This window comes from Dicentrarchus labrax, unplaced genomic scaffold, assembly GCF_905237075.1.
Source record: "Dicentrarchus labrax unplaced genomic scaffold, dlabrax2021, whole genome shotgun sequence".
NCBI lineage: Eukaryota > Metazoa > Chordata > Actinopteri > Moronidae > Dicentrarchus > Dicentrarchus labrax.
Window position 1 is genome coordinate 15,628,706 of NW_026136718.1, and position 13,977 is coordinate 15,642,682.

The window sequence follows — 13,977 nt, forward strand, 5'->3', positions numbered from 1 at the left end:
GGTCAAGTTTACAAAGGTGAAAGTTCACTTAAAGTTTGAGCTGTTTCTGTGCTGGCTCCTTACCAATGCAGTTCTTTCCATCAGGAGTGAGCTCAAACCCAGCATTGCAGATACACTGAAAGCTTCCCTCTGTGTTGACGCAGCGGCCGTTGCGACACATTACTCCATTTACAATACACTCGTCAATATCTAAAGAAAAGGAGAGGAGGAAGAGGGAACATGGATGTGGCTGAGTTTACAGTATTTTTAACCACCAGTCGTGTTCAACTGTGCTCCAAAGCTTCATGTGTACAAATAAACAACTTGGGGAATTGTTATACCAATATACAGTAGTTTGACAACACAGTCACACATACCAATGCAGGCTTGTTTGGTAGAGGTTCCCTGGTAGCCCTCATGGCACTTGCAGTGGTAAGATCCAGGTGTGTTGACACAGTCTCCATTGATACATGGATTACTCACACACTCATCCACATCTGAGAAGAAAAAAACAAAGCAAAGTGAGTGGATTTAAATGTCACACACAAAGAACATTATTCACATTCAAGCAGATTTCTCCTGCAAGCATCAACCTGCGCTTATATTAAGTTCCTTAAATCGGCAGAAGATGGCAGTGCAGTGCATGCAATTAACTGTGGGACCATCACATAGTGTCTGCCTGGCTCAGGGAGGTTATTCAGAACTGACTGAATAACTCTGTTTATACAATTATACAGTAAAAAGTGTGTCAAGCATGTTTATTACCGATACACTCCCCACGAACATCCTGTCTGTATCCCATGTTGCACTCGCAGCGATAGCTCGTGGGTGTGGGAATGCAGCGTCCATTCAGACACAGGTTGGTGAAATGTTTGCACACGTCAATGGAGTCGTTGACAGAAACCGTGCCTGAGAATACACAACAGATTATTAACGAAACACAGCAGACAAAGTTATCCAGATTACCTTCCAACTCTCGGAATGAGCCCTTTTTTTGTGCCATTTAACAGAGCCGCTCACCTATTTGTTGGTTGGTCAGGGGTCCTCCTCCATTTCCCCCAAAGCTTCCTCCGTTACCTCCGAAGCTGCCACCATTCCCTCCAAAGCTTCCTCCACCGTTGCCACCGATGCCTCCGTTACCATTGCCATTACTGGGTAAACTGGGAAACTTGTATCCATAGTTGAACCCGTTGCCATTGGTGTTGGGGAAGTGTCCGTTTGGGTAGACATGAGGGAGGCCGTGTCCTTGGGGAACACCCACAATACACAGGCGCCTGAACTCGTCTACAAGAGGAACAGAGATCACAGGGAACAAGTCAGTGGATGCATTCTGCTGCAAACTGTGTTTAAACAGTTTATGTGGCTCATTATAGTAATTCAAACTCACTTTGGATCACCCTGACTACTTAAAGTTCTTCTGCGTATAAACTTGAAAAGTACTCACTGTTTCCTGGAATTGCGGAATTGACAGAGGCCATTGCACTTTGCAATAAATTTTGATGTTTTTTTGTTGAAGTTTGTTATTAAATTGACCATCTAACTGTACAAGTTTTTTTTTTCAGATATGCTTTGACTGGAGCAAAGCCTGACCAAGCAATACGAGAAAAATGTGCATGCATAATGATCTATTCTACTCTGCTTTGGCATGTAGTTACAGTAAGTCTAGTGCATCATTTCATTTTTATATGTATGAATGGATGTAGATATGTATACATGCTATGTGTGTATGGTGTACATGTACAGCACTGTCTATTTGAGTGTATATATGTTCTTCACTTTGACAGTCATGTTCAATGAAACACCAACACAAGCACATAAACACACACACACACACACACACACACACATCATATTTTGGTGGTGCCAGTGAAAGACGATCAGTAACAGATCAGTTATGTATCACATGGTCTCACGCAGAGGAAGAGTTTTCTGAATTCCAGCTATACTGAGGAGATGATGGGTCATTATCTTCACACAAATCTTTTCCATCTTTCTGTTTGGTCTGTGCTCATGACATCATGCTCCTCAGTTTGAGTGGAGGCATTCTCTGTCCCACACACACAAAGCTCTCTCTAACGGCATCAGTCTTGTCAAGTTTAATATTACTGTGTTAAAGTCATTTGGCTTGTGAAACATTTACTCTGTCATGGATTTATTTACTGCCTGTGCTCATGCCAAGTCATAGACAATGTATTGTGGAGACTGCCAGTTTTTTGTCAGCAGAGGAGGAAGGTGATGGATGTTCTTTGCTTATTTCATGCTCATATCCACCACTTTGCTGGGGATCAGCTAGCATAGAAGTTGTTAGAATTGTGTGTAGATGTCAACAATTGAAACATGGCATTGGCATGTATGATATGTTCTGTATATCTCGTTTCCTTGTGTACTCACCAGATCCCCTGACAGGGCACATCTCAGGGATCTGTCCCAAAGCCCAGCAGCGTCCTGTGTCGCAGCAACACTGCATCTTGGTGTACTGACCACTCAGCTCCGCAGCACAGCGGCCGTTAGCCAGAGCAGAAAAACAGGTGCCCACACGTTGATCTGAAGGAAGAGGACACGCATCAACAGAATTAGACGACTGAGCAGGCAACAATATAAATTTAAGCTCATCACAGCTGAAAGCATACAAATGGCTGATTATAACATTATTATGTTTTATGTATCTTATGTTCAAGTTCATGGGTTCTATGTTTCCCTTGTCTGTGAGAGAAAAAAGACTCAAACAGAGTAATTCAGTAATTTAAAATGTAAACCTTTACATATACATAACACAAAATATGTATGTAAAAGTGTACAAACAGTTGTGTATATAGAGTCGATAGACCAAATAAAACATCTGACAAGTAATGTATAATAATTTAACACCCTATCAGTCATTTAGATAAGATATTTTGCTACATTTTTACCCAAATAAAATCTTAAAAAAGCAATTTAACAGAAGCTGAACACTAATGTAACACTGTGCTCTACGACTTGAAACTTTCAACCAGAGAGGGCAGTGAAACACTGCTTTTCAGCCTGGTGTCACGTTACTCTTTAAATGCAGGACTTCAGGTAACTTAACTTAAGCACTTTTTCCACCCCTGACACTGCATTAAATGTGGGAAAAAGGTTAAAGGTAATCGCCGCACTAAAAACTTTAAGTCAGAGGGCTGGCCTGGCCTTTCCACGGTGGCTGGGGAGGAAGATTCTTTATGGGCTGGCAGTGGGAAAGGTTGCCTGGGGTCTCGACTAACTGCAGGAATCTGAAGGGCCTCCAAAAGGGGTCTTTATTTGTTACAGTTTTCCAGGTCAGGGTCAATGGGGCAGGAGAAGGGGGCTAGGGTTCAAAGAGCGTGTGTAAGGAGTAGATGGAGAAGAAGATATGGGTCTTTCTAGGAAAATACCAAGATAATGAAAAAGGCAGAGAGGGAGAGAATGCATGTGTATTATTTTAGAAAGTGAACAACATATGTGAGAGAGAATTTTAAGTACATCTACAGGAAAAAAAGGAAAGACAGAATGAAGGTGGGGCGGTGGGGAGGGAGCACAAGTCGATTAACTCACTAATGAGCCAGCAGTCTGGAATTAATCAGTTCCATGTGGAGCAATTCTTGCCAATTAGAAAGAACATGAGGGGCTGCGCTGTGTCTGGGAGCACATACAGTACAGTACACACGCATTTACACGCTATTACAAATACAGATATGCATTCCCATGCATATCCACAGGCACATACACAAAACGTTCATAAATACACATGTACTTATCTGCGTAAAAACACGCGTACATGTACACAAACACACACAAATGTAAACTAAAAAAACCTCCCATAGGAATGACCGAGCTGCAGCCCGGGTGGAGGAGTGGGGGAACTGAGAAGGAGGGCGTTTGCTGATGAGGACGATGATGACTTAAATTGGATCCAGACCGTGGTTTGCTCGCAAGTATTGCTCCACTACACAGTCATATGCTTTCATTTGGTGAGGTGTTTTTACAGACTGACTGACTGGACAGGTCTTTGTTTTTTTCAAGCTTCCACCGTGTGACAGGGCATTAGGCTCTGATTACTGTCAGGCCCCCCAACAGCTCCAACTGGCCTACTTCACCAGTGTACAGTACATTTTGATCGTCAATAGACTTTTGATCACTGGTTTGGAATATCGAAAAGATGGATTGGACTTGACCCGGTCTAGTCTGGGTTTGTTTGGGTTTATTGAATCTTCCTCTGTCTCCTCCCAATCTAGCCTTGTCCATTTTGGAAGTAGGACAGAGACGGAGGAAGGATATATGGGGGTTGTGTCTGGCACCTGTTTTATTTGCTCTTTCTTTTTTCTCTTTCCCTTCAGCAGGCTGCAGAAGAGCAACTGGAAACCACAACTGAAGGAAGCGAGGGGCAGGATCCAGATGTCAGGGGGAAAAAAAGGTCCAGGAGGAAATGGTCAGAGAGATAAAGAGGATGAGAGTGCGAGAATGCTTAAGTTTTTGTAGATAAAGAGTAAAGAATAAAAACAAAACAATCAGAGGGGACGGAACAAGAGAAAAGAGAAAATCTAAATGGAGATGGAAACGTGAGTTCCAGAGTAAACAGAGAGACTCTGTACAGTAAATCACTGAACTGTTAGTTGAGAGAATGAGATCCACACTCAGAAGACACAAAAATATGTGCAGAGAGTAACATATCTCTTCAGGGCAAAGAAGAATAAAGAGGATGACAGTGGAAAGGGGGGAAAAAAATGAAAAAATATGGACATGCATAAAGGGATACAGATGGAGAACTTTTGAGTTTGGGTGATTGGAGCAGTGTCACACACCAGCACAGACACAGCCAGCTGTATTTCTAATGATTATCTTTCACTCCTCCCTCCAACACTCCACCTGTTTATTTATGAAAACACAAACCATCTTCCATCACCTCTTTGTCCTCTTTTTTCCCTTCTCCTTTGTTATGTTGGCTATTCCCAACTCCTATTTCCCATTATTTTTTTGCTTTTTTGTTTTTTTTACTTTTTACTTATTTTTTCTGTGTTCCCATGTCATTTTCTTCCCTTTGTCTAGTGCCTTCATTTACACTACATGGCCGAAAGTATGTTAATGCTCCTCCACACATTTGTATGGTTTGGGCAGCCAACTGAGCTCCAGTTGAAGAAAATCAGCACAGAATAATAGTGTGCTCTCAACTTGGTAGAAGGCCCTTTCCCATCAGAAAGTGCTCCGATGATGCCTTTGGGATGAATTTGATGACAGACTATCAACCACGCCTCATCAAACATTAGTCTCTGTAGTCACTTATGTTCTTGTAGCAAAATATGAACAATAAATGAGATGTTGAACAATCACACTGTGGTGTAATATTCACGTGTCCACATACTTTTGGCCTTATAGAGTGTATTGGTTCCACTGTGCTGAGGTTAGTGGTGCCATCTTTTGTTTTCCTTTCTTATCCCTTAAACAATACCATATGCCTGTAACATTGAAGCTAAACTACCTGTGAGATGAGCCGCCAACCTGCTTATGTATCTGCACATGTGAGCACATGTGACACTCTAGGAACTGTTCTTGGTATTTTCGACCCATATCCGCTTGCACTTTTTTTTCCAAAGTAAAAACAGAGGAGCTCATTATTTTCTACAGATGATGGAGGATGGATTGCATGAAAATAACTTAAGTAGCAAGGATAAAATTCACAAGGAAAGATGGAACTGGGAAGAAACATGTATTTTCAATTACAACAATCCAGAGATTTTTCTTTGCTACAGGAGCATTTATTGGAGGAGAGTTTGGTGGGGCCTGTGTGACGCTGATAGGGTTAAACAGACAGACCCTGAGCTGTCTGTTTTGGGGCTAAATCTTGAAATAATATATTAACACCTGGTTGTGTTTCTCTGTGGCTGCCATGAGGGGTGAGGATTGCAGGAATAGATTAACACCTGGTAGTGTTTCATGGGACATGTCAGTGAAGTATGCACTGTATGTGTGTCAGCGTGTGTGTGAATGGGTCAGAGGGGCACTAACATTAGAGTAGATTAATGCTGTCAAGGCCAAATAGTGCGTGCAAGTGTGTTTTTCTGCAAATGGTGACCACAGGTCTGCAGGCCAGCTTGACTCATCAGAACTCCACTCACAGGAAGCAGTGATGGAGGGAGGGAAGTTACCAGCCAGATGTGAAGCTTTTGTGTAGCCAGGGGGGGTTGAGGAAATGCACAAATGAGAGAGAAATGTTTGAAATGTGTTGTGCGAGAAACTCACCCACACATCTGGAGCCGTCTGTGCTGGAGATGTAGCCTCGTGGACAGGTGCAGACGTAGCTACCAGCAGTGTTGGTGCATTCTCCTCCATCACACACACCAGGGATGGTGCTACATTCATCAATATCTGAAACATGCACACAAACATTCAGTTACATAATAAATACCTCAGTTCACCACATCACGAGACACATCTATCAAGTTAGCCTCACGCCAGCTCCGACTACTTTTTTCAACGTTCAAAATTTTGTTCTTTGTTTGGAAAGATGCAGTAGCACGATGCAGTAAAAGTTTATTGCACTGGCGTTACAGTTTCTCCCTTAGGAAAAATTAAGTAGACCAAATGGATGTGCAGTCTACCAAAGGGGAATTACTTCACTACTGGTATGTTCTATTCAGGCTGAAACTCAAACTTGTGTGAGACATGTAAATGACAGGACCAGTCCAACAGCATAAACTGTGAAGCTCAGAGACAGAAGAACAGCAGCAGCACTAACCAGTGTATGACTCATCATAGTCTACTTGACTTTTATCAGACATCTACTAAATTAAATTTGATTTAGCCAATTTTAGTATTTTATTTATCTTTTTAGTGTGCTACTTGGGATTAGGCAACATCTAGCATTTGGTTTCTTTTGTTTACATTCCTCAAAGTGAGATATCAAAATAAAACCATTTTGGTATGAGTACAGACACTCAAGTATATTGGTATACTGGTATCAAGACAGTTTAAATGATACCCATTCCTATCAACGTGTGTAGGGGAAAGAAAGAACAATGACCAGGCAATAAAGAGACAATAATACTAAAACCACACACAACTTGTTATAATAAAATGAGATACAGATATAAAATATATGAGAAATCCTTCCATTCCCAAGGAACACAATGCTACAAGTCAAAACATGCTTGATTATATGTGCACCCCTGGGTTAAAGTGAATGAGCTGACCTTATTTAAACAGTTTGACTTTGCAAATGTGTACGAGGTCTCAGAGTACCTGGGCACGCTCCTTGGCAGGGCCCACCTTGGTGTGGTACACTTTATGATGGCATTAAGTTGTATTATTCAGTGAGAGGGGGCCTCATTTCTCCATGACGGGGGAACCCAAAGTGAAGTTCCAGAAGGTATTGGGTTTTTATGATGTGTCACGCTTATTTATACGCATACGTAATTACTGCACCACTGCGGGGCATAATTACAGCATTAGTGCAGGCTGCAGTGTGTGTGTGCGTGTGCCCTTTGTGTTTAGTTGGAAAAGGGAAGGGTGTGTTAGTGTTTGTCTTTCTAGGAGTGAAGAGCGTGTAACTTATATCCAAGTGTGTTTTTCTGTGTGTATGTGTCTGCGCCTCAGCATGGATGTGTGTAGTAACGCCTGCCGTGGGAAGCTAAACGGCCGTTCTTCCCCTGCTGACTCCTGTCTGACAGCAGTGGCAGAAGGCCTAGGTGAGGCTGTAAAAACCCAGCCAAATAAACCTTGTGTCAGCAGCAGCAGCAGCACGCCAGACATTACGCTCCACACAGACGATGCTATGGGACTGACTGTGTGTGTGTGTGTGTGTGTGTGTGTGTGTGTGTGTGTGTGTGTGTGTGTGTGGAGGGAAATGTGTGTCACCTGGATAAATGTCTGCAACTGAGGCATCAAATCTGTCATGTCTAAATCTATAACGCTCATCAATATGTGAAAAAACTAAGATAAAGTGAGTGTGTAATTTAGCCAGTTTCCGTTGTTTCATGCAATCTTAACTGGGATGTGTGAAACTGTCTGTGTGTGTGTATTTATGCAGCATGAGTGCGTGAGAATCCACAAGTGTCAAGGCAATGGGGAGGTCCGTGTGTGTAATGAGAAAGTCCCCCAGATGCCGTAAGTGTTTCTTTGTTCAGCAATAACAGCTGGTTTTAAGCCAAAAGACTGTATTTATGGAAGGAAAATGGAAGGAGAGGCAGAAAAAGCAAAAAGAGGAGGAGGAAGGGGGGACATGGAAGAGACTGTTAAGCACCGTCTGAAGTAAAAGTAGGCCATAAAACCAGGTGCCTTGTTGTGCCCAAAACGACCAGACACCCATGACATCTTAACTGCACTTCATCTTAACTGCTCCAAACCCTCACTAATTTCACCGTGAAAGCTCTCAGAGAGGCTGTTTGTGCATTAGCTGAGGGCACAGTAAAAAACCTTCCCCAAAGGACCTGGTCTGATTGTTTGTGAGATTTCACTAAACATGGGTTTCCTGCCGACCCATGACTTAAGATACACGTCACAACTGTTCTTTTGTTTTTACGAGCTTTACAAACACTGAATTCTTTCTCTTCTCGCTCTGCATGGGCCAAATGGCGAAACTGCATGATAAACCCTAAAAACAACTGAGCTGACATCAGTTCATATTTCAACTGAAAAATAATAAACATGCTTTCTGACATAACAAATGTATTAAAGGATTGATTACATTTATTTATGCGTGGGCCTTCTTTTGGCAGCGCCGTCTACAAGAAACTAAACTGTAGCAACTGCATAAGCAGTGACGCTAAAAACATACTCAGTGTCACTCTTTGTCACAACAAAACATTTGTATGGAAGTTGATACTTATTAATTAACATCATATTTAACTTTTGACCTGGGGAGGTTATAATAAACAACTTCAGTCAGCAACAATCTTGATAATCGAGTGGTTGTTCACTTTATTTATCAAGCAGAAACTTTTGCTGGTTCAATCATCTAAAATGTGAGGATTTGCTACTTTTGTCTAGTTTATGTCATTGTTTTTCAGACAAAATTAGATATTGACATTTTATAGATGAAACAATGAATCTGAAAGGATCAATCAAGGATGAAAAATAATCATTAGTTACAGGTCTAGTCCTGTTGCGACCACAATCAACTTTTGCTGAGGAAAATAAAGCTAACACTGTATACATAGTGGCTGAAAGAGGGTGTGTAATTTAAGGTACAAGCCTCTCACCTCAGCGTCTTTAAGAAAGAGCTGTTTTTTTTTCTTTGTCTCTCCCTCCATCTCTTCAATCACCACATAATCATCAGTAGCTGGTTATTATTTAATATGACAAGGTATTGTAACTAGTAGAATTTAGAGACAAGGATTAAAAGGCTACTTCGTCTCAGACTGTCCTTGAGTTCTGTGTAGTATAATTGCTCAGCCCTCTTAGCGCTGTACCAGCTGGAATGTAACATCCACACCCAAATCTCTTCGAGCAGTGCTCAGCATCTCTCTGGAAGCACTCATTCTCTTACAATAAGACCTGAACTGTTGGTGGCATTAACCCAAAACCACAACTGAAACTAGGACTCTGGTGAATTTAGTGAAGTTATCCTCCCCATTTCCTCCTTCATTCACTGCAACATAAATCACTTTTTGTGTGTGTCATGGTAATTGCTTCTCATGAATCCGAAGGTGGAGACGCTTGCTTTTTTTAGAACATATTAAGAGTTATATTCCTCCTGTGTCTGGTGCAGTTCTTAGTTATACTGCAGGTTAATAAAAGGAGAATTTAGATAATAATTCATGCACTGATACACCTTGATATCCAGTTCAACCTTGGTCTTGTTCAGTAGAATAGATGTCATCTGGCTGGAACAGTTTAAGAGCTTTCTGTAATCCTCCCTAAAGACTAAGAACACATCGGCCTCAGTCCAAGAGACACAACCCCTGCCTGGCTAACTATCGGACTGTTTAGCCGGGGCATTGTTTAAATTCCACCCAATCAACACATTGTAATGTGAATCCACTCTGCGTGTGTGCGCGTGTGTTTCCATGTGTATGTGTGTGTTTACATGCACATGTCCAGACTTCTTTAACTCTGAACATGTCGTCACTTTTTAAACGCCCCGTAGAGATTTGTCAACTGATCCCAGCAAACCCACAGTTATCGTAAAGTGCACGGTCCATGACTGTCTCACCATTAACTCAAGAAAATCTAATTTAAGTTCCACTTTAGTTCTTGTGAATTGGCGATAAGTTAAAATATTCAAGTACAAAATAAGTTGATATATTTTGTGATGCTTTGTCGATTATGGTCTCTTTTTTTTTAAATCGGCGATTAGTCATTACCTGAGTTAATAAAAATCAATATTTCCACTGTCATTTATCATCAAGTAAGCACATTAAAAATGGCTGCCAGTCTTCTGTTATTCTTTTATTAATCAGGGCTACACATTTTTTATATGGTGATCATTATACCTTCCGTCCTATTCATGAAGCTTTCTTTCTTAATAGTGACTCACCTTCACATTTGTGGCTGGTTTCACTCTGACGGTGGCCTGCAGGGCATTTACACTCGTAGGATCCCACAGTGTTGATGCAGTTACCTCCGGCACAAAGACCTGGCACTGCTTGGCACTCGTCCACATCTAAGACAAGAAAGAAAAGATATGGATACTGGTGAGAAGAGGCAGATAAGAACAAAGGTTTTAATGATTACTGGCATCTGCAAAGCACTGGTTTAAGAGAGAGAGAGAGACTACTGTAAACTGTAAACTACTGTATGTGCATTCTATAAAAACCTAAAGTGTATATGGTTTAACTATGGTTCACGTTTTAGAGAATGTTTCTGGCACACTCACTTTCAGTAGAGCACTGTTTTTCATTCTTCTATTCTACTTTTTTGCAAAGGGAATGAGGTAAAGAATGAGTGGTAACTTGGCGCTGGCTGTGACGCCTAAGACGACTTCCAGAAAGACCCACTCCAGCTCATGTTTGAACAGGAAATGGCTTTCTAAATGTACGTTTTTCCCAGTATTCAATGTGAGTCACTTTTACCAGTATTGGGGGATATGTCAGTGGGTGGGTTCCTGTAAGAAACAGTGGATACCCTGAAACACACACACATCACTGTCCGCTCAAAAAAAAAACTAAAAAGGCCCGACATATGTACACCTGCATGCTCGCACACAGAACCACACACATAACAGCCTGTTTTTAATCGTCTGAATACATTCAATCTCTGCTTCTTTTTAAGAAAGCCAGAGAATACTGTCCAGTGTTGAGGAACCCTATGCAAAAGGCTGAGAGAGAAACAAAAAAAGCATCAGCAGCCAACATCCTGATGTGGAGCCTGGAGTGCAATCCTTACATTTGGATTCATGGTCAGGTGTGCTTTGTACTGCTGCCAGCAAGACGTTGCTGTAGGCTCTCTGGCGATTTGGTATGTTTGGTGTGTGTGTGTGTGTGTGTGTGAGGAGAAGAGAGTGGGAAGATTCAGAGAGAGGGGGAAGTACAGACCAAAAGTGAAAAAGAGCGTAAGAGAGGAGGTTTGTGAGTCACAGAGAGATGAGTGATCGTCTCACACGGGCATACCTCTAACATATGAGCAGCCTGGCAGCCACATCCAAAAAGGAAGTTGTGGAGTTAAATACAAACCAGTTACTGATTCCAGATGTATTACCTTTTTGAATTACCCTCATAAATAATGTATACAGCCTTATACATAATAGCTGGGTGGATTGTGGCATTACTGTATCTAATGGGGGACTGTTACATCCCTTTGATATGTTTTAACACATGTCTATCAATTTCCCAGGCATACACACATCAATAATTGTTGGTACATACAGGATATTTTCCAGCCTCTAGCATTTGTTAGTTGTCAAAGTTTGGGCAGGTCTTTGTCATCCCTTTCGCTATAACTCAAGCGATGAAAATGACTGACTCAAGCAATTTCATGGTAGTATAAGGACCCAAAATGATCTGCAGAGAAACTACCAAACAGGCACATACACACAATGATGTACTTGTGCACGAAATCAGAGCCAGATACCTCAACATAGTAGCCTGATAAACAGGACTGAAGGGCCATTTTGTTTCACTTTATTTGTTCATTATATGAATCACTGGATGAATGGGAGGTGTGGGCAGAAATTCAGATGCCTGCAAAATAAAGTCTAACAAGTATGGGTATGCTAAAACTTCCCAGCATAAATACATGCATTCAATGTCCTTAGCTGTGTTACTGATGAAGTATTGCCTGGTGCTACGAGCATCAGTGCAAAAATACTTCAGACAAAAACAAAGCCTCCCTCTGTGATGGCTTCAGCTAGACATCAACCATCACAATCTGCCCAGGGTGGTGCTGGGTGTGTCCATGTGAGAGGAGCTGGATTGAGGCAACAAAGATCCTGGCTGGGCTCATTTAACAAGGGACACGACCTCCACATGTGTCATATATTGATGCAGTCTTATTGCTTAGTCTGGTCAGGGCCATAGGTTATTAGAGAGGCATGCAGAGAAAGTCTGGTCTGGTCTGAGGGGGTTCTGGGACACCAGCAGCAGGAATGTTGATGAAAGAAGGTCAATCTTAGTTCATATTTCCCTCAATTTGTCTCTTATAATCTCCATATCTCACTCTTTTGGGCCAGTTTAGCCAGAGCTGTCTGTACTATATCTGTTTTATATATATATCTGATTTTAAACACTATGTATAAAATGAATGCTTTAAGTATCTTTGCTTCTACCTAATACATTACATGCACATTGCTATTCTGCTATTACTTTGATATGGTTCTGTGACAGGATGCACTGTGTATGCACCAAACGCAACCATTAAGCAACGTGAAGATAAGCTCACATTTTGACTTTAAGAAAGAGTGATGAGACAGCTATGACCTGCTGATAATCACGGAGATACTGACACATAAATATATAGCACCTGAAACTATTCACTGTTTACAGTTTTTGCAGACTACACATGGGTATGGAGATGCATGTACGTCATTCTACTAAATAAGACCTTAATAGGGAAACACAAGGTAGCATCCGGCCGACTGTGTACATATAAACACCCTCCAGGTTGTTAACACGGGCTCAAGGATGCTGTGAGCAGGAATTGCAGCTGAGATGATGACGGATAAAGTAATGGCTACAGTGTTTATTGTGGTGATAGTGTGTATAGTTGTGCATGTGTGTTCCAGTTTGTATGTGTGTTATGTTTGCCCTCCTTCATCACTGTTAAAAAAAAAAATCTGCCAGGTGTTGTATGTGCTCCAAACTGACCTTGGCAGGCTCCAGTGCGGATGTTGGGGATGAAGCCTCGCCTGCACGGGTGTGGCTGGGCGGGGCACTGCTCACAAGGGTGGCCCCATGCTCGTCCAATGGTAGCACAGCAGAGGGTTTTGGTGCAGACAATTCCACTGAGCTGGCCCTGACACATCTGGTTGTTCACCTGAGTGAAACATGGCCCGGTTCTGTAGTCTGTGGAGGGAAAGAGGCAAGAATCATTTGCTGATTGTGACTGATATAACATTTGATTGATTAAATGATAAAATGGTGATTCATTTCCCCGAACACATCTGGTGCAGCATTAAATGAAACCAGATTAAGTACATGGATGAAAAAGTTTATAATAACAAAAGGCATAGTTCCTGTAAAATCTAACTAAGTGAGCCAGTGATCTTTTCTAAATTTCACTCAAACAACAACAAATGGAGGAATGGATGTGGAAACAAGTTGGCAGAGCATTAGAGGATGATTTTAGAGAGATGACTCACTGGACCTTTAAACACATTTAATTATTTCAAGTGTTTAGTCTTTGGATGAGCAATGGGCTTACAGAGAGGAGCATTTACAAGTAGCAGATCTTAAGACTTAAGAAGAACAATATGAGAGTTGGTAGCCACATAATGAATAACGTCAGAACACGTGATTTCAGTCATTTTGTCTATTAAACCTGCTCGGATTAAAACGCAAAACACATTGTTTCATTCAGCAGGAACTTAGCAATAGGATTGGAATGACTGCTATGTATTTAGTCTCTGTGATAATG

General features: G+C 41.5%; 1 protein-coding gene across 8 annotated transcripts in view; it reads right to left on the reverse strand.

Moving 5' to 3' along the window:
• The window catches only part of fbn2b (fibrillin 2b), a 63,717-nt gene that overhangs the window by 21,451 nt on the left and 28,289 nt on the right, over positions 1–13,977 (reverse strand). For all 8 annotated transcript variants that reach the window (XM_051377581.1, XM_051377580.1, XM_051377579.1 and 5 more), the window contains exons 7-14: positions 13,209–13,406; positions 10,445–10,570; positions 6,211–6,336; positions 2,371–2,523; positions 1,000–1,263; positions 745–888; positions 357–476; positions 64–189 (exon numbers count right to left, since the gene is read on the reverse strand). In XM_051377581.1, the coding sequence (XP_051233541.1) occupies positions 64–189; positions 357–476; positions 745–888; positions 1,000–1,263; positions 2,371–2,523; positions 6,211–6,336; positions 10,445–10,570; positions 13,209–13,406 (1,257 nt within the window). The remainder of the gene's footprint in view (positions 1–63; positions 190–356; positions 477–744; positions 889–999; positions 1,264–2,370; positions 2,524–6,210; positions 6,337–10,444; positions 10,571–13,208; positions 13,407–13,977) is intronic.